We start from the raw sequence: 26,803 nt of genomic DNA on the forward strand, positions 1-26,803 counted from the left end.
TTTGAACTCTTGGTACTCGGTTGGTACTCGGTTGAAAGTCAAGATGGGACGAATCGAGAATTTTGCAAATCCGAATCCAAGGAAGGTTCTGCACGGATCTTACGAATCTCGAATCTTTGAAATCCGTTCTTAAAAAAGAGTTCGAAAGAGTTTAAAAGAGTCTTTAAAAAGAAGTCAGAGAAAACACTTCTACCGAAAATGTTTTGAAGCAGTATTTGACATATTTCTTTAATAAAAACCAAAAACAAACAAAAACAAATTAAATTATAGCGCACTTTCAGGAGAAAACATACCGTTATGCTTATTTTTAATTGTCATTTATTTAACGTGTTGTTTATCCACTAAAGGAAATACATAGATTCCCGAATCTCAACTCTTTCCATAAAACTAATCAACAATCGAAAGCAAGACCATGTTACTTTTCTACGACTACTACGATTCGCAGCGCCGTCCCAGGATTAGATGTTCCTACCCAGGTATCCTCCTTTCTTTTGTACTCGTCTGCGAGCTTGCCCTTAGCGTATTCCAGCGTTAGATCTTCATCCGGAAGAGCAGACCACTCGAAGCAGCTACCTGGATATCTGTAGCCTCTTGTCTAATCCCTCAGAGCCGTTCCACCAGTTCAGGGCTGCACCGCACGTCCTTCTTTGTCCTTCTCTGTCACATGTCTTTCTCTGTACGGAGATGTGACTGATACAACTGGCTGAGTAGCTAGAGCTTGATACTGAGGTCTGCACCTTCCGTGCAGACCTTTCGTGTACCTTCCGGAGCTCTACCCACATTTCTCGCGCAGTCTTGTACTTGCAGACATGTCCAATCTGGCTATCCTCGATACCCATAGGCATTGTACTCTGCGCCTTCTTGTCACCTGCAACCCAGGGCGCCGTCGTTTTTTTTTTTTTTTGATTGGGTGTTAGCGCCGCGAAGCAGCTGTGGCTATGAGCGGCGTACAGAGGTGGACAGACGGAGAGAGGACAGCAGGAAGGAGTGGGGGACAGGGGGAGCCGTCGGGGTTTCCGGATCCGCTTCCTCCACGTACGCCCAAGTTCTTTTTCCCTACCAGTAGCATCGTTGAAGTCGAATTTCCACGCCTGGTTGTTCGCGTCGGTCAGTCGGCTACCGCGAACTTGGCTGCTGCAAACTCTGCCATCCTTGAACCAAAGCAAAGCCAAAACTCGGCCGTCCGCCCTATGCGTCCAACACCGAGTAGTCCCCTGGGCCAGCCACACCACTCGGGAACCCAGATGGGACCATTCACATTCAAGTGGGACCAGTCCGGATTCCTGCCTTGCATGAATCACATTGTTTCTTGTTTGTGGATATTTCGGTACTGTGAGCAAAGTTTTCTCATAAAGCACGGTAAATGGAGAATATACGGCCGAGCTTACAAAAGTTCCAAACGAAATCATGGCGACGCCGACTTTAAACCAGCCGCGCCCCCACCGTAGCCCAACAATACACTCTGGCGTGACAGTGACAATATTTGCCAGTGTTCGAATGGCCATGTATCCACGGCGACAGTACAAGAGAACGACAAAGAGCTGGAGACCGGTGGTTACGAGGAGGAGAACGTGCAACGTTTGCATCACCTACAAGTAGGGTTTGGCGTTTTCGGCGTTTCTTCCATGGCAGATTCGGCGAATTTTTTTTTCGCGATTTATGCGTTTTGTCAAATTCGGATATTTTTGGGCATTTTAAAACGTTTACGCCAAAAGTAGACGTTGTAAAATCGGCAACCACCTGGGTACTTAAGGGCTTAAGGGTACTACAGGGCAACTTAAGGGTAAGGACTATGGAGGCGGATAGCAGCTCGGTGGGAGGACATTGAGAACGCAATGAGCTTAATTGGCTTCTTGGCTTAATTGGCTAATTGGCTTAATTGGAATAGTATTCAGGCACCCTGAACTAGAGGCTAGCATCTCCATTAGGGCGCTATTCCCGATATTGCACCTGGAAACGAGGTGAAGGAGAAACGAAAATGTGATGCCCACGGGGAAGAAAACTGCAATCGGGTGCCGCCATTTTCAGTGTGTGTCTGGCACCGTATGCAATACGGAGTTCATCCGAACATGCCGAATTTCGGAAAATATATTCGGCGGGTATACTCTTGGGCATTTTTCGGCAAATGGCGAAAACGCGGAATCCTACCTGCAAGGTAGAAGCTTCTGCATGTTTAGCGGCGTTTCAAACCACGGACGTCGGCGTAGCTGCTGTACCCGTGTCACAAAAGTATTTGATGGAAAAAGGAGGAAGAGTGGAAGCAGGCGTGGCAGAGAAGAAAAGGGAGGTTTTTTGCTTGGGTATTGATCATTTGACCACAAAAAGCTGAGGCTCTCGGAACCATAAGTCGCCGTTCCATCATTCGTGTCGCTATGCGTAGGTATGCCCTACCTTACGTGTATAAATGTTACACCTGTTGTTCTGGTTGTACCCTATTTTCACAGCTCCCTGATTATTGCTTCAGTAAGCTGTTTATCAAGCAGAGGAAGGCACTCCGTCTCTGCCTAGGGCTACTAAGCATACTGCAAATGATGCGTTATATCATGAGGCGCGTACGTCGCCTAATAAAACCCGCGTTAATTTGCTCACTGTGGGTACCAGGCAATGAATCTGACTCTCCGAAAAATCCCTGCAAGCTTCGGGGAGGTACTATCAGATTCCTTATCAGTCATATCTGCCCTGGCCAACACCCCAAAGTCCTTAATACGTACATTTTTGCACCTCGTACCCACTGAAACATCAGATCTTGTAGGCTTTCACTCAATGGGACAGCGGACAGCCTGGCAGAGGTATGCCTCTCTGGACAGACACTTGTAGGATTCGCGATGCCAGCAACCTAAACCTTGTCGCGTTGCTGGAATCACCTGAACATCGCATCATCGTAAAGGCGCATCGGTTCGGAGCATCTGTCCTTTCCCTGACAGCCGGCTCACTGTGACTCCCTACGTTTGACGCGCTTTCGGTGCCTTACCCCTTCACTCAATTTCTATATGCATCGTGCAGAAACTTCTACGTTTCCAACGGGCACCCACTGCGAGCAGAATGACACAGTCGACGCTTAATACGTGCTTAGATAGTCTTGACGTAAAAGGAACACGTAGAGGACTCGGAATGCGTATTTACTCGCACTGCACATAGCATACTGCCTGCGTTCCTCGTAGAGCGAAAGCCAATCGCAAAACAGTGATCACAGGACAACGCATGCGCAGACACGGATTTTTTGTTTTTTATTCAGTGTTAGCGCCGCGAAGCAACTTTGGCTATGAGCAACGTGGACAGATGAGAGCACCACAGCAAAGAGTGGGCGACAGGGAGTTAGTATGCGTCCTGGACAGAATTCTGGGGGAACTGTGCGGGCGGACATTAGTCTAGAAATGTCTTAGTATTCAGAAAACCCAATGGAAACATGAGACAGCACAGCCACTGGCAGGATTCGAACCCATTATCTCCCAGCCTTCAGCACCACCTTGACTACCACCACTGAGCGGGACGCCTTAACTCGCCGGCCATGCCGCTGGTCAGACATTACATGGTTAGACCGCCTCTTCGTACGACAAGTAAACAAAGGTAGGAACAAAAAGCATTAAAGCTTTTTTTTTTCTTTTCTCAGTGTAACATTTATGTCTAAACGCTCTACGAAATCACTGTTCAATCATGCTGTCCCCCCATCGTGACACGCAGATATCCCGCCGCGATCAGTTATCTTGCCTTATTTCCTGTTTTGCCCTATCTTGGACAGCTCCTTTTTCCTATCCAAACACACAAATGGATAACTGTGTTGACGAAAATACTACAGATGAAAGATACTAAAATATGCAAGGACAAGTCGAATTTATATAATATGTCCGAGATGTTCAACACACCTTTGCGTAAAATCATACGCACACCAATATGCACGTCACTTGAGCATGCAACTTATTATCCGAGTCGTCGTGACAGGTCGCATTTCTTGCTAGGATTCATGTTACTATTGGGCACACATTCAAAAGTTTCGGCGAAAGATTGCATATTTTCGACGAGGTCATGACAGTCTGCGCTCTCCTCCGCGCCGTCTACGCCGCGCGAGGCACACGTCTTCAGACAAGCTGACACGAAGAACAGTTTTCCGGATGACAGCCTCAACACCGGCAAGCGGATTGCCTGCTCCGCGGAATTCTGCAGGTAGGCTTTGTGGGCGATGTGCAGTCCCAGCAACCTACTTCTCTGTTTACAGGGTGTGTTGCTGGGTTTGAAAGTCACGAAACCCTCAATCAGAGCAGTGGCTATAAGGTGTCCCAGGCTAGCGTAGTTCACTGCAGCCAGCATGTCCTCGCGAAACAGGAAGTTATGAAGCACCGTCGCTGGCACACCGACAACGTGGGATTTCTTATTGAATGGAAGTTCCTTTCCAAAGAGCGGAAACAGGAAAATTCCGGGATGGTTCAGCTTCCATGTTATCCAAGACTTGCGCTTACGAAGCCATGCACCAAGAAAATTTTCGCCAATATCAGGCACGACCGACCAAGACATTTCCAGGTCACGTTTCGTTTGGAGACCTTCTGGGAAGCCAAGCACAAAGTTCACTTGCGCCACGTCGTCTAATGAAGCTTGCTTGTCAACAAGTGTTGATGTCGAAATCCACGCCAAAAGGCCGTTTTGGACGTTAGATGCTAGGGATCCCACCGATCGCAGCGCGACAGGATTGACAATGCCATGTATGTGGTAGAAGCTCATGGAGGCAACTTCGTCCAACATTTTATCACAGCGGGTGTAGTAGGTGGAATCGTCGTAGTCGTCGCTAAGCTCGTTGCTGACGTAGGGACCAAACTGACGAATGAGTTCCCAATTGGCCAAGAGATTGATCTCGTCGTTTCGTAATCCTGCTAAGACTGTTTTCAAAAAGCTTCGCAGTTTCTCTGTCGTCCAGACCTGGTCTTCCGCTGTATATTGTGGCGACGCATACTTCCTGATAATAGGAAGCCAGGGACCCTCTCCCCTTGCACCGGGATCTGAAAAAAGATTGATAATGATAATGATAATTTTATAAAAAAGATAGTTGATAATTTTAAGTGCAGAAGTATCGCACAGTATCGGCATTGAGCCGGCCGTATCTGAGCCGGACTCAGTCCGCAACAGTGTAACGACAGTACAAATGCATATTCTTTGTATTCACTGGGAAAGATCATACCTATATCTTTGATCGCTTTCGGAACCTCTTGCTCGGACTCTGCAGCAACACTGCGCATGGCGTTGCCAACGGTGGTTTCACTTCCCTTTATAGCCTGCTGCATTGAAGTATCTACACCAAACGCAGACAGCCGTTTGTTGTAGTAGTGGACATCTACTTTGGGACCGCGATTTATCCAGGACTCGTACTCCGCGTTCCAATGCAAACGCAGCACCCGTTGTCCAGAAGGTGTTAAATCCCCTGTAGATGGTACCAAAGCCTGAAAAAGGACGTGCAAGCCGTAGTGCAAGGACAACCCGAAGAGGCGATCCAAGCCGTCGTGAGTAGTATCTGAACCACTGAAGGACATCTGTTGGTGCGCCATAAACCCTAGCAGGTCCGCTGGGTTTTTGACGTTGCTGCGGAATAAAATATGCACATATGTAGGTCAAGTCAACATTTCTAACCCAATGAGACTGCGCGTCTAATGGCGCATTCCATGGGCAGAACTGTGTCAAAGTTTTGCTCACGGAAGGTACAGGAACTGTTCCATTGGAAGAACTGGGTGAGAAACAGCGCCAATGAAACAACGTTTGCTCGAAAAGACCAATAGTTTTTTACCCACGTGGCCGGAGAAAGCATGAGGTCACGCGTTACGCGCAGGGTGCGCTCCGCACCTTAACCCATTAGTGGCCGTCTTGCTTTCGGATAAGTCTACGAGAACGGGTCTTCGGAGAAACGTCTATTACGTGGAGACATGAGCAATTACAAATTTACGAAGAAAAATCTGTAGCCGTTGCCCGGATACGGATTGATCCCAAATGGGGACAATGGGCTCTCACAACATCCAGCAGAAAGTCTCCACTCGTGGAAAAGCCTTGCGGAGTGATTGTGCAGATGCACTCCGCAAACTTTGCGTCTCAGTGTTGTATTCTTCTTGCACACTCTGCAGCGGCCCTGCTTTACATATAAGCTCTACCAGTCCGCGTGGCCACTGCCCATGACGTGCGGTGACGTATTCAAGGCGCTTGTAATTGGCCGGAATGGCGAAATACGGCCAAGTGAAAAAAATAAAGAAAGAAAACACAGAGGAAAGAAAACAGCATTATGGACAGCGTTGCGTTTTCGCCACAAAACATCAAATCACCAGCGACAAAACAGTAACCATGCTCAAGCAGTACGGCAATATATTTATATTTACTACGTTGTTTCATTACACTTTTGTGCATTCTACTTGTTGGGCTATTTCGTACGTGTTCATATGAGTACAATGGCCTTGCCTCGAATGTTATAAATACATAAGTACAGCAATGGGTACATAGTTACAAACTTCTGCAACTGAGATTTTTTTCGATGAGTTCTTTTCGATCGAGAGCACTGCAAGCCCGGACAACCTATCTTGTGCCATGGTTGCGCGCAAGAAGTAGCGGTAGTAGTACAGGTTGGGACAAAAGTTTACGGAACACGCGGGCGGCGTACTTTTTCTTCGGTGCAACACCCTAGCGGCTGCCGGAAGCGGGTTAGTTCATGTTGGTTTCTATGTTTGTTCAGTAAAAGGGTTGCTGTGTCTGAGATCGTGTGTGTTTCGTGTTCTCTTTCCTCTGTCTCTGGGTTCCCTTCGTACTATGTACCAGCTCGCCTGCGCCCTTGCACTTCTTCCGTTAGTCCACTACTTCGGAGGGATTTAAAGATGCGCTGCTAGCGACGCACGGTGGTAGTTCCGGTGTCGCTTCGGTGTGCCTGGAAAGTGGAACCTACCGCTGTGTGTCGCTAACAGCGTACTCTTCCACCCCTCCGAAACAGTGAAGTCATCCGCTTCTGGCGGCCGCTAGGGTGTGGCACCGAAGAAAAAATTACGCCACTCGCGTGTTCCGTGAACTTTTGACCCAACCTGTACGAGCAAGTCTTAGCACTGGCGGCTTTCACTGTAATAGTGGGCAAGAATCCGTGTGCCACAGTGATGTTTCGAAAGGACTCCACGCATGTTTCGAGCCGTAGGAAGGGAGTCTAGCTAGCGGTTGCGTATACGATGTACTAAAGCTCACTAATAGTTTCACAGTTACGGAAGAAACGGCCTTCCGCAATAGCGAGTTTTAAGGCTGATTCACATTACAGCGTCTACGGCTGCGTACAGCGTCTTACGTGTACCTTCGTTCTATCCTGAAAGAGGTTCCGCTGCAATGATTCGCTGTCCTTGGGGGACACCAGATTTTACATGAGTTGTATTCGAACATGTTCTATCCCGGTAAATCATTTTACATCTTTATTCGCTCGAAACAGGCGTATTCTTACAAAAAAACACCCTTTTCTATCCCGCAAACTGTAGCAAATGGTGCAAAAAGAGCATTGCTAAAGGTGCAATATCGACATGCACCACGTTTTATCCCATGCCGATGATTAAGGGTGTAACGTGAGGTGTTAAAGAAGTGTTTACGTCCTATACACCTTTTTTACACCACATTTCAACTGGGAATATGGTGTTTTAATTCGTGAAAGAAAAAGCTTTCACAGCTTTATGCAGCAGTTAATCACATTGAACACAGTATTTGACAGGGACGAATGTCAGGAGATAGTATCCTTGACTCGTTGCAGGCGTAAGTTAATTGCAAACACGAATTCCCGACACCGTTGCAGACGTTTTCCGTGCTCCTACACTTAACGAAAATGCCCCCAACACATTGTATTCCAATTCATGACCCATGGGATACGCCAATATAGGCTACCGAGGGTGCCCACGTCTCTTCAAGCTTCGGCACCCACGCCTACGGTACCTAACCAGGCGAGCCTATGACGAATTGCGCTCCGGGCTAGGTTGCAAGTCAACCACGGCTGGAAGCCTGCCGTGTTCAGGGTGGTGCTCGCCATAGACGCAGGAACGTCGAACTGTATATCTCGGTATGCTGCCGCGGGGGCTTGTATTACTCTAGCCATTGGAGAGGGAGTATTTGCCACGGAACAACTCCATCCTGACAGGTGTTTTCAATACAACGCTCCCCTTTTCACTGTGTTTGTTTTTGAACGCCCATATAAGAGTGTTTTATAAGGAATACACCTAATTGAAGTGTGTTTTAGATAACACCCTAGATTCGGGTGTAATGGCAACACCAACAAGGTGTGCGCCATACACGTGAAACCAATGTTGGTTCGGATGTCAATAAAACGTCAAGTGTGGCTGATTGGTGGGTAGGGAAGGAACCGGGCAGGGAATCGAACCTACAGTTAGATCGAGAAACCGAGAATCACTGGACTTAATACCAGAAGTTACGATTGGCCTTGGCCCTCATTCAGTGTTCGGAAAGTTGAAATCGCTACCAAGCATGAACGGGCAATGAGGAAACAGGCAAGGTGAAAAGCCCCCAAAGTCCAGAAGCGAGCGATCGAGAAGATTCGTGGTGGAAGCAACTTAGACAGGCCGGCGCTTCTCCCTACCAGCCGGGCAACTTCGACTTGTGCGAGTATGAAAGTGACCTACAAAGACGATGGAGTGGATGAAAGGGGGGGGGGGGGGGGGGGGGGCTCAGCACCACGCAGGAGCCAAAGCCGAGCAAAAGATTCGAATGTCGTGACGTTTTCATGTAAAACACTACGGCTCTGACACTTCCGAATTTTTTATTGAAGATGTGAACAATTATTCGATTTGATGATGATTCGCTATGATGAGCTTTAACGTACGACTGCAACAAGGCATGAAGGACGCACGGGGTAGTCATTTAAAATGCGGGATTGCACATTCGGATAACAGGTGACAGGATTTGAACAAGTACCCGATAGATCAATTCACTGCGTTGCAGGTTACTACTATATGAGCAAACTCTGTGAAGCTGTTGTACAGGTATAGGGGTCTTTTGCCTTCCGACTTTCGCGTTCTTTAATTGTGCGTTGGCCAACGTTCTTCCCGTGACAAAAATGTACTAGACACATTTCTGGAACCCTTTTCGTTGTGCGTGAATAAGCGTACTGCATCGTTGGGCAATTGCGCCGTACGCGTTGAAATGCAGTATATTTATGGGCCAATCGATGGCAGGAAATTTTCGGTGACACTCATTTTGACATCCCATATCCTAAGTCCTTTTAATGTTTTCTGGAATTGTTACTGAATTGTTAAAGTGTTGAATACAAAACAATGCATGGCGATCACATGGTAGCGCCACTGTTTCAGTCTTTGTCTGCTAAAGCCAAGTGCGAACCTACTCGGTCATATGCCCCCATACAAAGTTATTGCCCTTTAATATGTACACAACTGTTCTTTAAACATATAGTATGATCAGGTACTCACTTCGTACGCGTAGCCTTGCAAGCTCGCAGTAGAGCCACCGATTTCTGCTCAGCCGTTTGTCCTGTCTTTGGCACCACGATGGCCTCTGCCCATTCCCGCGCAGCCTGCTTCACATCCATTTCCAAAGTCTTGTGCATTCTTCCTTCGGGGGTGGCATACCGGCCACATACGTACTCGTAGAAGTCGTCACACGGTTCTACGTGCTCACTCAGCATGCTCTGCAGTAAATTAGACATCATACTGCAACTCCCTGTGAAGCATACGTTCGCGGGAGGAGGGTACGCGAAGTACGTCCGTGGTGTGGTTGTCGTTGGCTTGAGTCCAATCAACTCCTTGATCGTCTTTGGTGACATCACAAAGTTCAGGAACAAGCTCGTGAGAACGGCTCCCACGGCGATCCCAGTGGCCACGCCGCACGAGCAGATGGGCATGATAACTTCCATGATGTATTCTCGGAGGCCTTGCCAGTCATAAGACACCTCTTCGTCGGGCTCCATTTCGAGTTGCTGTTAGAATAGGTACGTAGAATAGGTCAAGCAGTTTAGAACAAACAACAAGAATAGACTACCCGCTGCGGCACGACACGTCATGATATGATGTGATTGGGAAAGAGTGGATCGTTGGCAAAACAAGCGCACGTTGGTGTAGTCGTCGTGTAACTAACACCCTAGTCAGACGGCAAACCCAAGTCCGTTAGCGGAACGGCGATGACGTCACCTGTTGTCCAACCATTATTTCGAATGACATTGTTCTCTGCCCTGATTTGTTGAAAACAGGACGCGTACGCCTTTTCTTTTTTCTTTTCTTTTTTTTGTGGCAATTAAAAACGGCATAATTGTCACACAAAAGGTGTACGCCTCCCATTTTCGATTCCTTCCTACGTTTCCTTCGTATCTCCTTCGCAGAATGTCATTCATCACCGGAAACAACCATCAAAACAACGTACGCATGTCATCGACGGTTGCCAACGCACTTGGCTTTCTTTTGCCAACGACGGATCGCGACATCTGGCTTTGTGACGTAGATTGTTTGCCAACATTCATACTAGTCGTCCATTAGTCCCACTTGTTCGATTTATATGATTTGAGAACAGAACGGCAGATAAGCTGCTACTGTACGCATCTTTTCATGACGTTATTTTTCAATGCCGACAAACCAAGTGGCCAATAGATGGACATTGCTGAGCTCTGTCCATCTTACAGGTATTCCTACGTCCATGTAGAGACCAACGTTTCTTTTTCTTCTTTTTTTACACAGATTCACCCGTTCCTCCCTACCGAAGTATAGACGTAGGTAAAATTTGAGTGTAGTTCCGTATCGGGACCACTCTTTTTTAAAAAACAGCGAAAGCGTTTGGAAGGTAAATATTGCATAGAAGTGCAAGAAGGTCATATACAGAATCTAAAAATGTAAGAATTAAAATCCTGTGGACTAGAACTTTTTTTATAGGCATTTCAACAACCCCATGTGATGCACTTCTAGCGCAGGAGGAACACGGGAATGCTAATCCTTAGGGATTCGAAACTTGCCATCTTGCAAAAGGTACGGTCGTTGAATTGGGCTATATCACTTCACTTTAGTGAGGTTGGGTCAGTTCAGGTTAGACAGAATTGGGGAGGGGGGTCTGGAAGGGAGGTGGGAGGGCGTGGAGACCCTGCCTCGGGTTACACCGGGAGGTCCTCAGTAACGATGGAGGATAATCTTCAAGAAACGGGCGATAAAATTTAATTTTCATACGTTTGACGCAATACACGAGGGTCATTCCTGTTTAATTTCATTACTAATTAGTTCCTCTTTTACGTAAAAGCGTTTGATTTTTGTTTTTATTCTTTTTTCTTTAAAGAAGACAGTGGTCCTGATACGGAACTACATCGGATGTAGTTCCGTAGCCGGGCTTATGGCTTTTTTAAACAAACGGAAGTAGACATCAAATAACGGATGATTTTACTAGAAAGACGTACCAAACATACAAAAATTAAATTTTATCGCTCGTTTCTTCGAGGCAATCCGCCATCTTGGATGAGGACTTTCTGACCTAACACGAGGCACAGTCTCGACGCCCGCACCGCGTAGTGCGTGCCTGGAGGGGCGCCCCCCCCCCACCCCTCCCAACATGTAGAACCTAACTTAACCTAACCTCACTAAAGTGAGGTGATTTAGCCTCCTACCTTTCGCAAGATGACAAGTTTCGAATCCGTTAGGCTTAGCACTCCCGTGTTTCTCCAGCGCTACAAGTGCATCAGATTGGGTTGTTCAGATGCATATAAAATCTTCTAGACCACAAATTCTTGTAATTCTTGTTTTTTTTTTATATTCGCTATATGGTCTTCTCTCACTTCAGTGCATTATTTCTCTTCTGAACACTCCGGCTAATTAGAAAAAGCCATAAGCCCGTCTACGGAACTACACCGCTTAGCTCTAATACTAATCATACTAATACCGTGATATCACCATTACCCAGACGGTCTATGCTAGAGATACCGCGTCGTATGACGGCATTCCAAATAATTTATGCGGGTCGAAAAATAACACTACGAATCGTAAGTTTAAATAAATGCACACAAACTATTTGACTACACCGCACGACATAAAACGTCAAATCTTATAGCGTCACACCACACACGACGGCACGATAATGGAGTCAGCTAGAAAACACCGATCCAGAAATGCCGTTAAAGCTGCCGCCTTTAGAAATGTTACTAACCTCTGCACTTTCAGCATTGGAGCTCATCTTCCTATGTATTTCGCTGCGTATTTCTTGAGCCACGAAATACGTTGTGTCCCGCTCAGCTGTTGGATTGCAGAAAGATCCCGTGGAGCACACAACGACTTCTTCTTCTTCTTCTTCGTCCCACGGAGAATGGCCAGTTCCACGACTAGTTCCTCGAGCAAGATAGAACACATTGTCTTCCTCATCCTGGTGTTGCCGAGAACTTTGCGGAAAAGTTAGATACGACCCGAAAAAAAAAAAAAGAAGAAAAAAAGATGAGAATAGTTACTATGTCACATGTTTTAAATTAGCGTAAGTGTGTAGCTATTTACCTCGAAAACGGCTCAATTCATTCATTCCCTGAATTTCCGGATTATGTCTGACGTTATTTTTGTGCAGCTTGGGCAGGTTGTAAGGCACGGATGAGAGGACGATTGGTCTCTTATATAATCTCAGACTCCGATTTTCGCTCTGATCTCCGTTTTTTTTCTTTTTTTTTATGCTAAAACTGGGAGGTGATCCATGTTTGAACATGGCCGCCGACTGTGCTGCCTGGCAGACTTGTACGCGTTACCAAAAAAAAAAAAAGTAACTAAATACCGTTACTCGTTACGCGGAAAAAAATGGAACGAAATACGTTACTCGTTACTGAAATCGAAAGAGTAACGCGTTACTCTTACTCGCTACTGACGAGTTACTTTTCCGTGACTACACATGTTGCAGAACGCGAAATCATGAAATCAACGTGCTTTAATTTCCATTCACACAACACACTGAACTTACTTTCAGTAGCAGTTGCTGTTCAAAATGCCCGTCGGTTATGACAGTGTTGTTCTGTAAGCACTGTGGGGTACGTGTCCTAACCGTGGTCACGTAGCGCAGGTTTTACAATGTCGTAGAATGTCCCGCCAAGCTTATTGTTCCGTCTTTGCAAACGGTCAGGAAGGAAGACCTAGAGTCACTAAATAGGACTCACAGAGTATCGCATTCGTTTTCCGCGCCGGAGCCGCCGTTCAGCGTCCGCGATTGGGCAAATCGTGTCACGTGGGTTCCCCTTCCAAGAACGTGCCGTCCATGTTGCCGTCCAGTCAACACACTGTCGAGACAGGAAACAGGAAGTCCACAATAAGTCTGCAGAAAGGAAAAATCCGTTTCCATAAGGGGTAGCACCAGGACAGAAGCGTCTTCTTCAAGCGGTATCTTTCGTTGTCTCGTGAGACACCAGACTACGTTTTTCAGATCAGCATTTCGTTTTTCAGTCTTCGGTTGGTCTGTTGGAGTCTCTTAATCTGCTTGTTACTTTTGGTGTGTAGGGAAGCATACCCCTTCGCCCGGTGCCCTGGGGAGTGCTGGTGCATGGTCGTACCTAAAACAGATTCATTTACTAGGTGAATTGTCTTAATTGCTATGGTGGTCCTTTTCTTCATTGCATTCTTCCTAGTATGATTACTATGTCATGGAAGTTCCTTGACGGTTTCAATATGAAAGTACCTTCCGGAACGACTCTACGAAGACTCTGACACTCATTGTTTTATCAGCGTCACGTGCTGTATATATATTTCAGCAACATTATATGTAGTCCAGCTTTAGTCTAGCTTGTTTCTAGCTCTGCTACAGGGCCCCCCTCTCTAAGTGTAGCATGTTTTTCTATCTTTCTTTCTTTCTTTTGCAAACAAATAAACTTAATGCATTCAATATCATCAATATTCATCAGCCATCCACGGATGTGGTCAACACACTATACAATTAATTTACGTTTTGTGTTGTAGCTTATTCATCCCCATGATTAATGTATTCAGGAAAATAATCACACATTCATGACGTTGGAATATCTTTTTATCGACTCCTTTTGATTACAATATATTGTGCCAAGCAGAATTACTAGATGTTAGTAAAATCAGTAGGCATCAGGACTGAATCGTCCATTGAAGTGAAACCTTCTCATTAACAAGTCAAGCATACATTTTATAAACATGCATGCGGACTGAGTAGTATAAGAAGAGAGCAGGTGTTAGCAAAAACCATTTGTACAGCAACTTACACGCATATTTTGCCACCTAGAGTAAATCCGCAGGCATGCTTAGATCGTGAGGAACTACAGCAGGCTCGACTACATACTTGGTTTTGTAGCTGTGAAACCTCAGTAAACCTCACCTTTTTTATGGCCCATAACGATTGTGCACTTGTAGAAAAAAATGGAAGTGCAGCTTGCGCAAGGAAGTGCGCAAAAATGGAAGTGCAGGTTGACATTTCTTTGGTCTACATCAGTGAAAAAAATTTACGGCATATATTTACTCACAGTAATCTCGCTATAACCTCCATTTATAGGACGATAGCATCATGAAAAATAAGAAGCACCTTTCAGTGCATACAAACCTGACACATTTGGAGTAGGGGAGCAATAGGTGATCACTCGGTAGTAGCAGAACCACGGTTTCCCTACACACAGCAATTATATCGCATCGGTATTAATAAAACTCACTACTAAAGAGCAACAAAACTCAAAATGTCATATGGCAGAAAGAAGGCAGAAAAATACCTGTTCTGTCTCGTCTACATTCATACTAACAACGGGGTCCCAGAGTAGCCCAGAGACATCCTATGATTTCGCACTCATTAGGCATAAGCATATTCAGCTCCTTAACAACCCAGCTAAACATTCAACTGTATTCAGTCTCACATTTTTTTTCTGCTTTTCTGCTTTGCACATGTGCTTCAGAAAGTATACAAAGGCTGCCTTCAAAATTATACATCTTTTTAAAGCGACGATTAATGGCTGTAGTCCTCATATGTTTACATCGACTACTTCATGATACTGTGTAAGGATGAGATCCTTTTACCTGTGACTGCTGCTCATCATCGTTTATAAGGCGCGCATCCAATGCAGAGTCAGAACTCCCCTGAATGGCACAACACAAAATCAACAACAACAACTTTATTTTGGCTTTGGAGAGTGGGAAGGTTCATCGCCACAGGCGATACTCTACCCCATTGCTGGTGGGACAACACAAAATCACCTTATTGGCCAAACAATGCAATGTGATGCTTTTGTCTTCAAATGAAAGTAGTTTACCGTATCCGCAAACGAAATGCAACTCAATATGAAAAGAGAGAGCCCGATCAAGTGGATGAAGCCTGAATAAAAAATTACCACTTGTGTATGCATGTCTTCTGGAGGGCCCAAGAGGACTCCAGAAAGGGCCTGGAATTTTATAAGCATTTTATAGTACAAGGCATGAAGCCTTCCTCTTCATCCGTTACGAACATGTGTTCCACGTGATCCTCCGTCTTTGAAAGTCTACGTGATAGATGCACTACCTGGAAGATTATGTAGACCGGCTGACATTTCTTTCTTCGAAAAATTGTAAAAAAATCAAGATACAGTTGGAAGAAGAAAATCATCATGATATTCAGGATATTCACACACAATGTGCACGACGAGGCAGCTCTTTGATATTTCCAAAAACTTCCAAAAATATTTCGAACACCGTAACAACAACAATAACAACAACAACAGCAGCTACGCGCATGACGATGGAATGAGGTGTTTCACAGCAGGAGTTGCGATACCCTCCCTCAGTGCGTGCGAGTAAACACCGCAACCTTCTCTGGGAAGTGTGTGGTTTCCGAACGGGACTACCTCGATGGTGACTCAGTTTTGAAATATGTAAATACGGTACTGCTTTTAAATATAGATTCGTTCGGCATTCTTTCGTATAGATTCTTCAGTCGGTGCCGGTAGTAGACATTTTTGTACATCTCGAACAATGCAAAGATTTCTAACAAAGCACATTGCTTGAAACGAAGCACCTATACAAATAATATGAATCACTAAAAATTTAAGCTCAAATAACGTCAATAAATAAACTGTCCAACATATCAATGCGACGAAACTAAAGGCAACGTGATCACGCAGTCCGGCTTCTCCGTCCCCCGCAGATTTTTAGCGGTGTTCCTTAAAACGACGCTGGCATACCCAATCTTCGAGACTGACTAAGCCGATACTCTACTATTTAAAGCTTGGGTAATTCGGTCCTAATAATTGAAAGTTCTACAACCACCTGCACAGATAGAGAAGTCCCCCCAAGCGGAAGCTTATTTAAGAAGGCTCAGGATGGAATTAACGAACAGAAATGGACAGAATGGAGGCAGTTTTCTTCTGCCTTTTATTCATGTGGATTTGCAGCCCCCTGTAATTGCGGCTATGTCACCGTCCCGAACGACCATTGCTAACGACACCCACGTGGGAGGAAGGCTATGCTCAAGAACCGGAAGTAACGAAGGTCTAATCCTGAAGAACTGAGTCGCGGTTCATTGCCTAAAAAAAAAGAAAGAGAAGAAGAAAAAAGAGAAAAAAAAAGACAAAGGAAGGGAGCGAAATTACGCAACGAATAATGAGAGAGACTAAATAAATTAGAATAAGACCTAAGAACTTTGTGAGAACGAGCAGAATTTAACGGCGGAACGTACGAACGAGGTGGTGGGTTCAAATCCTACCCCCGGCTGTGCTGTCTGAGGTCTTCCCTGGGTTTTCGGGAGACACCTCCAGACAATTGTCAGCACCTTTCCCCTTGAAGTCAGCCCAGGACGCATACTAACCCTCCCCCCTGTCCCCCACTCCTTCCTGCTGTCCTCTCTCCGCATGTCTCATCATCTGGACGCCGCTCATATAGCCACATTTGCTTCGCGGCGCTAACGCGCAACTAAAAAAAAAAGTTCCACTGGGTCGCTGTATTTTCCTCTTTTAGACATGGTCCTCGTATAAAGCTGGACATGGTTCCACTACCGAGAGATCTGCCTGCCGGCTATGCTCTCAGGGTGTTTTCGTGTTTAGAACGTACGTCGTAGAATTTGCGTGTTTCCAATTGCAATCGTTTGCGTAGCTCACGCAAAATAATCTGATGCAAATAATCTGATGCAAAATAATGTGAACCTGATGCAACGTTTTGAAGTTAGGGAGCATAGCGTACCCGCGAGCACTGAGCCAGGAAATCTGTTCAACGACCTTCGACGCCTACGGCTCTTCCGAAACTTTCGCTCTTCTTGTGGTCAATCGTCTACACCTTTATACTGGCGTCTTTTATGGCGACACCTTTGTAGGTGCAAGTATCGTGCACGTTCATTACGCTACCTTATAATTATAGAACCACATGACGAAAAATTTGCCGTCAACGATGCTCCATAAGTGTAAAGCCATCGCGCGATCGAGTGGCCCGCGGAGTCGTCAGCGCCGCCAGGCGTTGACGCTGGGTGCGAGATATTATGCTTAGGGAATCAACGTCTCGAACCCAGCTTCAACGCGTGGCGGTGCTGACGTCTCTGCGGGCCTCGTGATAGCGCGTTACGGTTGAGCGTGGTGGTGGTGAAGGCCTTACCACGTTTGAACGTGTTTGACACAATCGCCAATGATGAAGCTAATTGTTCTAATCACCTAGAGCGACGTATAGTGTACATGAAAGACCAAAATATTTCCGTCCGGCAAGGTAGAACTATGTTCGATTCACAAGAGGTTGGATGGGCTTTTACGTAGCATCTCTTGGAAACTAAACTCATGAACTGAATGTACAGACGGCTACTAAAAAATAACGCAGCAATTAAAAACATAAAAACAAGGAAATAGAATAAGTAAAATAAAAGGCAATTGCGTGTCTTTTCAATATGGTACGAGCTACGAGCTTCATACTGCGTTGCTCGCCGATATTACAAAAAGGGAGACAACTAGGAAGAAAAAGGGAGAAAACTATTGATAATTATTGACCACACCTGTCTGTACTGCGTCCCCCGAAACGCACCAATAACAAAGATAAAAAATAACGCCATGACCGGGTGAGTTGGGTAAGGAAGTTGGAGGACTTTGTATGTCGCTCTAGACCTTGGTATGTAACTCTTAACTCTGTTCCAACTGATCATCGCGTAAATAAACCTGTCCGGGAGTGCCGAAGACTTTGTCCAACTTCATCCCCGAGTACAACGGAGTCAACCGGCGACGGCATGCAGTGGGATCAGTGGAAAGAAGAAAAAGAACCACCATGACGACTTTTACTCCATGCAAGTGAGGTCGTATATATATCGAAAGATACCACTTTAACAGAACCAGTGGGCTTTGTGCAATATACGAGGGTTGTTCATTGTTCAATAAGGAACACTGAACAGATATATTTTGGGGGGAAAATGTAGCACTTTTTCTACGTAATCCCCATGCTTTTCAATGCAGGTGCGCCATTGTTTAAGAAGCCGGGTTAGTGCATAGCCAAATCCAGCCCACAAACGCTCTGCCCTGAAAGCACTACTAAACTTTTGTAGACCGTAGGACTTCGGTCCTCACTATGAGGTTCCATTTCGCCACATTTCCGTCAGCAATGGGGTGAAGTATAGCCCCTAGCGATGAAACTCCCCATTCATCATAATCATCATCATCAAAATAAATGTGTTATAGCAGAGAAGTTTTTGGGCCTGCTTGTCGTCTTTGTCGGAACCAATCTTCCGGCCGACGAGATCCTCCCTGATACCGCCGAACACACAATGGTCCAACAACACGAGGTCAGGCGAGTACGGCGGATGTGAGAGACACTCAAATCCCAGACAGCGGATTGTTGAATACGTGGAGTATGCGACCGGACATCGTCATGTTGGAGCATTACGCTCTTTATTGAGAGCAGTAGGGCACACGACATTTGTTGCCATCAGAGACATTCCGACGGGGGAGGGGGCGAGAGGGGCCACCGTCCCGGGCGCCACTGTATCGGCAGTGCCATGGAGCATTTTCTATAATACTTCCTTTCTCGGTTACTAGAGCTGCTTCCGGCTGTGGGGACGCTTCGCTTCTAACCTCCACCAGGCGGAAACTCACCTCGGGATGGCTATGGTTTTGATGGCGGGCTTCAAATATGCCGCCAGGATATCGCGCACGTGTGTTTGGTTCCCGGCACCAAACATACTGCGTCATACATAGTGAGTCACTATTTGTATGACGCAGTATGTTTGGTGCCGGGAACCAAACATACGTCACTATTTGTCACTATTTGTCACTATGAGTCACTATTTGTTCCGTCGAGACTGGGAGGTACCCGGGTTCGAATCCCGGTGCCGGCTGTGCTGTCTGGGGTTTTTCCTGGGTTTTCCTCAGACGCTTTCAGACATATGTCGGCACAGTTCCCTTAGAAGTCGGCCCAGGACGCACATTCCCCCAGGGCGTGAGTCGTGACGTTGCCCACATACGTGAGGCCGACAACGGCAAGCCCCATCACCACCACCACCATCACCACCACCACCACCACCACCACCACCACTATTTGTTCCCTTAGACGTCTAATGATCGACAATTGCACCCTCATGATCCTCAAACAAAGGGACTTCCACAGCTTCGGCGGTTACGGCAGTGCGTGGGCTACTGTAGGTCGTGGCGTGTCCAACACATGTGTGGCTGCCTTCTGCGTACAGCGTGCATTCTTGCACTTGTTGCAGTAATATGCAGGCGCTACAATACTGTGCCTGCAACTTTATGGTTGATGAGATGTTAATCCGCCAACAACTCCAATGGGACAGAGGGAAGGTCCAAGGGTATGTGGGCATATGGCACTGAGGGGGATTGCCTGCCACTGGCTAAGGCCGCATTTGTGGTCATGGCAATGTGTAAGCTTCCTCTCGGCTACTTCCTGGTTGATGGAATTGAGGGAGAACTACGAGCCAACTTGGTTTCACAGAGTCTTGTCCAGGCCCATGATGCTGGCTGGCATGACAGTTGTCTCGTTGACATGTGACGGTGCACCTTCTAATTCTGCCATACTGAGGTGTCCTGGTTGCAACTTCAGTGACTCAGATACCTTAGAAACAATCTTCCAGCACCCAGCAACAAGCGAACCAGACGCAGCCTTCATTGGACCCATATCACATGCTGAAGCTCGTAAGGAATTCACTGTGTGAGAAAAAAGCTATTGTCAATCCAAATGGTCACGCCGTAGGGTGGCATTTTATTGAAAAACTCCACACTGTTCATCAGAAAAAAAAAGAACTGCACTTCGCAAACCGTCTCAGAGCTTCGCACATTGACTGGCAAAAGCAAACCATGAAGGTGAGCTTGGCGGCACAAACACTGGGTATGTCTGTTGCAAATGCCGTAACAGAGTGTCGCATGCAGGGGCGTGGAAGGATTTCGAGAAAGCCAACCTTGGAAAGCCAATCAGCCCTTGGGGATGAAACTCCCCATTCATCGTCTCAAAATAAAGTTGTTGTTCAAGAGGTGTTTGGTCGAACATATGTTCATGCAACAACAACAACAACTTTATTTTCGGCCTTGGAGAGTGGGGAGTTTCATCGCAACAGGCGATACTCTACCCCAGTGCTTGGTGGAATGGGGGGAATAAAATAACGAGCCCCTTTACAATAACGATCGAAGTCCGATGGTGTCCAGAAATGTCAGAAGAGCTTTGAGCGCAGAGCGTTGCTGGGCTGGATTGGGCCAGGGACCAAGCAATTTCGGTAGGGAGAAAGGGCGAGAGTCCAGCTGACGAAGAGACTCGGAGAGTGTCATTCGGGAAGGTTCGTAGTGTTCGTATGTTCATGCAGTGTTGGCAAAAGGCTACGGTCAAGCAATATCGGGTCAAGGACAAGGAGTACCTCGGAGGTGATCACTGTCAGGATATTATTCATTGCCAGTCTACTACAATACGGATCGAAATCCGATTGTGTCCAAAAAGGTCAAAAGAGCTTTGAGGGCAGATCATAAGTGACACGTGACACCTCTTTAGGATCATTATGTTCATCTCATTCGATGTGTTGCTCAATACATCAATGTGCGGCTCCATCACCTCAGCAAGGAGACACCACAACACCTCCTTGTAAAAAAAAGTGAGGTGTTTACAGAGGTACAACAACGTGAGCACACTTTTTGTGTGACATGCAAACATCACAAAAGAAGCACTTGCTCGACTCAAAATAGTCACTGTTTAATAATATATAATGTAGATACTAGATCACAGATAGATGTATAATGTGCATGCGTGTGCATACCTTGTGTGTTATCTTGCGAATGATAATCATAAATGTTCACACTCTGCCATAAATCGGCTTATGAATGGAAAGCTTCACACAAGATAAGGTGCACTATCCACGGACATTTCTAATACAAGCACAGTCTAACTATATTGTTCTTCTCTAGGTCTCTTTGCTATTTTTAGTGCAGTCGCGGCGGACACAAGATGCACGCAAAAAAACATTTTGATGCCCCCCACCCCACCCCCGCCGTCTGCGTTTTATATCGCTTAAAATATTGCAAGGAAAACGAAAAGGCATAATTTCCGCACTGTAATGAACATCCACAATTCCAGCAGGTAAGACCAGTTACCATTCCGCATCCAGTCCGTTGCAGATCGCACTGTCTGTCACGCTGCTAGTTTCAAGCTCACAACGGCTGAATCGAACTTTACGTATCGCTGTGCGGCTTTTCTATTGGGCAATACCACCACGAGCGTGCACTAATGGAAGTCTCTATGCAACGCATTGAGAAGCGGCCGTTCAACCTAGCGAAGATCCTCGGTCCGTGGTCGAACGTTGCCCACCAGACGCAGGGCCTTCGTCTTCTGGCGGAGTACTTGTGCTCCACCGGTCTGGCGACGGCTCTTTGAAAGCCCCCTTCATCATCATCCCTTCATCCTCTCACAACGCGAAATAGGGCAGTGTACCGCCTCAGCGGCGGTGAATCGCCCACCCCATCACCATCCAATGCATGTGCGTGTGTGTGTGTTCTATTGAACCTGCGCACCTCAACAAACGCAAATAGAAACTACAAAGCACGTTTCCTGCCATGCGGTTCATCGCCGAATGGTTCCAACATGGAGGAGCAACCAACGACACGGGTTGCTATGCAGCCACCTATTTGGTCGTCCCACAGCCTAGCAACGGGTCCCCGTTGATTGGTCACCTATGGTCACATGAGTTTCCCCTTCCGCTACACTTTTGTGTACTCGGGCCTTATGGGAGTGCTCACTTCTTAGCTTTTCATTCCTCCTTAGCCCCAAAATATGCAACGCGCGGTGGTTTAGCAGACGACGGCGGCACTCTCAAATACACATGATCTGGAGCTGTTCGCACTTGGCAAGATGCACCGCTTTTTCTATGGGTTTCCTACAAGTTTCGTAGCTTTCCTTTGCGCCATACCGCTTGAAACACAATGCAGAACCCGCTGGTGAAACTACTTGCTATTGCGACCGTGGCCCGCTAGGGCCGGAAATGGCGCTGCGCAAACTTCGCCGCGACAGCGCCATGTGTGGCCGGCTCTTGCCGGCGGCGCCGCAATGTATTACTTCCACGGTAATGCCCCTTCCTGTGCGTGCACGCTAATCACAACGCTTAGCAATAACCTTGTTGTGAATTAACCACGGACTCCTCATTGTCTTTGCGAATTCCAGGACTTGGCACAACCGGCAGTGTTTCAGCCCCTCGTCAACTGGCTTGCTGCCGCGTGCAAACCTTCCGGAACTTACGACGTACGTAGAACTGCATCTCAGATTACTACCATTGACGTCAGGAAATTCCTGGCACGTGTTCAGTATGAGCGAATAAATATCTTCCATCGTATGGACAGTTAATCGCGCGCTCTCTGTCGTATGCACTTTACTTAAACGTCTGGTCTGCACTGGGGCATGTTTCTGTCATGCCGTTTGTGTGGAAGTAAATAATTGAAAGGAAATGAAAAAATAAAAATCTCGTTCTCGGGTTCCTCGCGATGTGTTAGCCATACAGTATAATCAGCGCGGAAAAATATGTCTTCCGTCTCTCCGGATGTATCTGGATGGAAATCTGAAAATATGTCCGGATAAACCCGTCTTCACCCGTAATATCAGCATAATGTCTCAGTCAAATATCTTAAAGCAGTTCATTCGCATTATTCGGCATTTGTTCTATAGAGATATGTCGAGCGTCTGACTGATATGTTTTGTACGATCCGTTCAAGGTTACGTCAAACCGTAAGACTTCGCACAATGCATATGTTACACAACACAAATACGAGTAGCGCATGACCACAATATGTGTCCTCGTGGTAACAAATGGCTGTCCCGTAGTGAAGTGAAATGGCATTTAGCGCTAGTTTCGATCAATCGACGTGACATCGGGAATGACTGACAGGAGGCAGTTCATAATATTCCAGGGGCAACATTCTCAGTGACAACAGTGAAAGTAATGACGTTTTCAAGTACAGCAAAAATAACCATTTGGCGCAGCGCTAGAGCAATTTGTACTAGAATGTCAACCTGACACCGAAATACTCTGCAAAGGAAGCGAATAAGCAGTGTGTGTCAAGTATTCTACGTCTTTGAGATACGGATATGGAACAGCTTAACTACGGATATACGACAGTAACGGCAATAAAATTAAATGCAAAGAGTCTCCTACAGGCAAAACACTACAGAGCTTCATGCCGGTGCACTATGCATGATGCAGGTATAGGTATAAATAAGCACAGAGGCATACAGGATGTCCCAGAAAACGTGTCCTTGAATTATAATAAAAACAGGACACCTCCGAGAGTCCTGCAGCCAACGGCATTTGTTCTTACTAGATTTTTGCCACCTCCTGATGTGAATGTCGTGTAACGTAAGTTTAATTATGTAAATTTTTGCTAACTGAAGTCGGAAATTTGCCAAGTAATGGCCACTCTTTTACCCCACCAATGTGAAGAACGTGTCTAATTTACTCAAATTAATGAAAATTGACAGGGATATTCAGGAGTTATCCCATCGGAAGAAGTAGCCAGACATTATGCTCTTTCGGGGCTCCCAGAGGATAGCGCTACTAGAAAGTAATCCGTCTTGATCAAACACTAAGTAACCTGGGATTCAAAACAAGGTTCAAAAATGCTTGCGCGAAACCCTCCAAAGATGTCTTTCTTTATCAATATGTTAACTTAAATTTCACGCAAAAAGTCCGTTCGAACGTCGCTCTGTGTCGGCACAAATGGGTATAAAAAGAAACAAGAAATCGCTGAAATATTACACACCTTATTTAGTCACTCATCCTTTCAAGTGCAAATTGACCAAGGGGAGCGGAAATGGAAACGGCTGATCAAAGGAAGGAGACCAAAAGCAAATTGTAACGGTTTGTAAAGTTTGCTTCGCCGCAAGTACATCACTTTTGCGGTAGAGCACGCTTTACGGGAGCGAACTTGCAGGCCAAATTATGCAAAACAAAATTCGAACACGGTTTTAAAATGTAACAATATTAATTATTGGTTATTATTTAAACTACATTACTGTTTTTTTTTACTCCGAGGTAGCGCCGCGAAGCAACTGTGGCTACGAGCGGCGTACAGATGTGGGCAAGTGGAGAGAGGACAGCAGCAAGAAGGGGAGATTGGGGTTAGTATGCGTCCTGGGCCGGCTTCAGGGGAACTCTGTGGGAAAAACGAACCAGCACAAGCGGTGGGAAGGTTCCAACCCGCCACCTCCCAGTCCACAGCACGACCTTGCAGCGTCGATAGCACAAGACGATGAGTGGTTGCTTTTAGTTAGTCGGCCATGCCCTTGCACCCTTCCACGAAGCTGTTGGCATCCTGGGCTGGGTTCGAACCCGAAACCCTGGATTCAGTAGGCGGCAACGTTACCGCTTCGACCTTCATCAACAGAGACCGGTAATTGAGAAATGAAAAAAAAATACAGGAAGGACAGAAGTGCATACTGAAAAGCAGAAAAAATAATCAGAGTCTAAAACACTGGGTAACACACATACGAGAGCAAATATGAACATTCGGAGCGATATTATTCGTGAAGGCTTCAAACAAAACTCTGTATCGTTTCTATCACTACACTCTGTAAAAAAGAATTGCCCAAATAAAGATAGCAGCGCACAAAAATAGTAACCCAGGGGGTCAGCATTGACACGGAACATCAGATAAATCTGAAAGAGGAAACTTTTGGCAACGTTTTAATGAAATATTTGAATCATATTTTTTTCTTGCATGTTGGAACAGATACTTGTTATCGTTACTCCAACGTTCCTGCCTTCCATCGCGCTATACAACTTTGGCGTACCCTTTGTTTATCCTCGTACCTTTAAAAAAAAAAATACAGAACGCGCATTGGAGAAAACGACTACACGATACGACTCTCAATTTGGATTACGTGAAGCACTCTCTAAGCGGCGAAACAAACACAATGCGGATATACGACACCATATTGCAACACGGTGTGCCGCCTTGACATTCTTCCTTAGTTTTCTTCTCGTAACCGACTACAGCATCGTAATTCCGCTTTGAAACACGATATGTCACTTTAAGCATCGATCATATTCCGCGCTTGATCTTCCTCAGATTTGTAGCAACATGTTTGCGAAGTACGAAAAAAGTTGGTTCTCATTTTTCAGTCGTTCCGAGCAAGATAAAGCACAATGTGCTTCCTGGGTGATTGTGTGAACGTTGTGTGGGTCGTACCATTCTGCTACAACGATCTGCGCTTTGTGTTGCGTCGGTGGTTCTCGTTCATTTCGTATTGGAAGAGGAAGATTAGATTTTTTCGGTGTTTTACCTGGTCTCAATGTTGTGCTTGGCACTGATGAAAGGGTTGGGGTACTGTGTCGAGTTTCATAGGTACGTAACGTGACCCGTATCCAATCGAACTATGAATCCACCCACATACGTCTTCGGGAAGACACGAGAGTAAATTGTTATCTTTTTTTTTTCTTGAGTATGAACAACTTTTTTACTTAAAGTGGTTTTCATTATATCATGCCTGCATTATACCGCATGGCGGGGCATTGAGGCAAAAAAATATTTTCCCACGCGTCGTATAGATGTCGAGACGTTTGAACACGCGCCCGTGTCAGGTTCTGACGTCAGACAAGCAAGAGATACGGCTATTCCCATTGGTACATTCAAGCACGTGATTTCTCCTGCCCGCTGCCTCACAGGCGCACACTCGGGCGGTGATGTTACAAAAGGATCACCCCGAATATTCCCGGTGGCGATTTACACCTTTGCTGTAAAACTTTAAATGCAGGTTCACACAAATAATTGTCTTTCACAATTTCACAACAAACCCTGTATTGTAAAAAGTGAAAAAGAGAGAAGCGTAGATGCACCTTATCATAATACAAGACATAACGAAAAGTTATTGCCGCAAAATTAAGGGTTTCATGGCATAATCCCATTATTGGTAATTAGGTCAGACACCCGAGCGTTCTCCAACAACGGCAGTTGGTTTATAGGCATTGATAGAAGCAACCTATCGTCCCTGGCACGTATTCAAAACATCTACAACAACAACAACAACAATAATAATAATAATAATAATAATAATAATAATAATAATAATAATAATAATAATAATAATAATAATAATAATAATAATAATAATAATAATAATAATAATAATAATAATAATAATAATGAGTTGGGTCGGGACTAACCTCTCCATATTTTTCTTTCATATCCAGTCTAATCCAATAATAATGATAATAATTGAGAGTAGACAACAACGAAACAACAAATAAAAGCGCATAATCCGTAGCTTTTGCATGAAACATATATTCCGTTCGCTTACTACTAACCCATACCTGCTCCCGTGACATCGTGGTTAGGATGATGGGAAGTGACACGGGGACGAATCCCTTCATCCCAAAATGACTTTTCCCTGCGTTTTCCGGGAGACTTTTCCCCGTGAAGTCGACCCAGCTACACTCT

At 45.7% G+C, this 26,803-nt stretch overlaps 1 protein-coding gene and 1 long non-coding RNA gene across 2 annotated transcripts; one reads left to right on the plus strand and one right to left on the minus strand.

The window, feature by feature from the left end:
* Window positions 1-3,820: 3,820 nt before the first annotated feature.
* Window positions 3,821-13,659, minus strand: LOC135385064 (uncharacterized). The gene is made up of 5 exons (XM_064614239.1): window positions 13,624-13,659; window positions 12,127-12,339; window positions 9,423-9,928; window positions 5,168-5,565; window positions 3,821-4,988 (listed from the first exon to the last, which is right to left on the minus strand). Exons 1-5 carry the CDS (start codon window positions 13,657-13,659, stop codon window positions 3,919-3,921), a joined length of 2,223 nt encoding a protein of 740 aa, XP_064470309.1. The 3' UTR covers window positions 3,821-3,918.
* Window positions 13,660-22,366: 8,707 nt separating this feature from the next.
* LOC135384109 (uncharacterized) lies at window positions 22,367-24,882 on the plus strand. The gene is made up of 3 exons (XR_010420259.1): window positions 22,367-22,440; window positions 22,539-22,616; window positions 24,404-24,882. It is a non-coding gene; the product is annotated as an uncharacterized LOC135384109 (long non-coding RNA).
* Window positions 24,883-26,803: the final 1,921 nt, after the last annotated feature.

This window comes from Ornithodoros turicata, chromosome 2, assembly GCF_037126465.1.
Source record: "Ornithodoros turicata isolate Travis chromosome 2, ASM3712646v1, whole genome shotgun sequence".
NCBI classification, from domain to species: Eukaryota; Metazoa; Arthropoda; class Arachnida; order Ixodida; family Argasidae; genus Ornithodoros; species Ornithodoros turicata.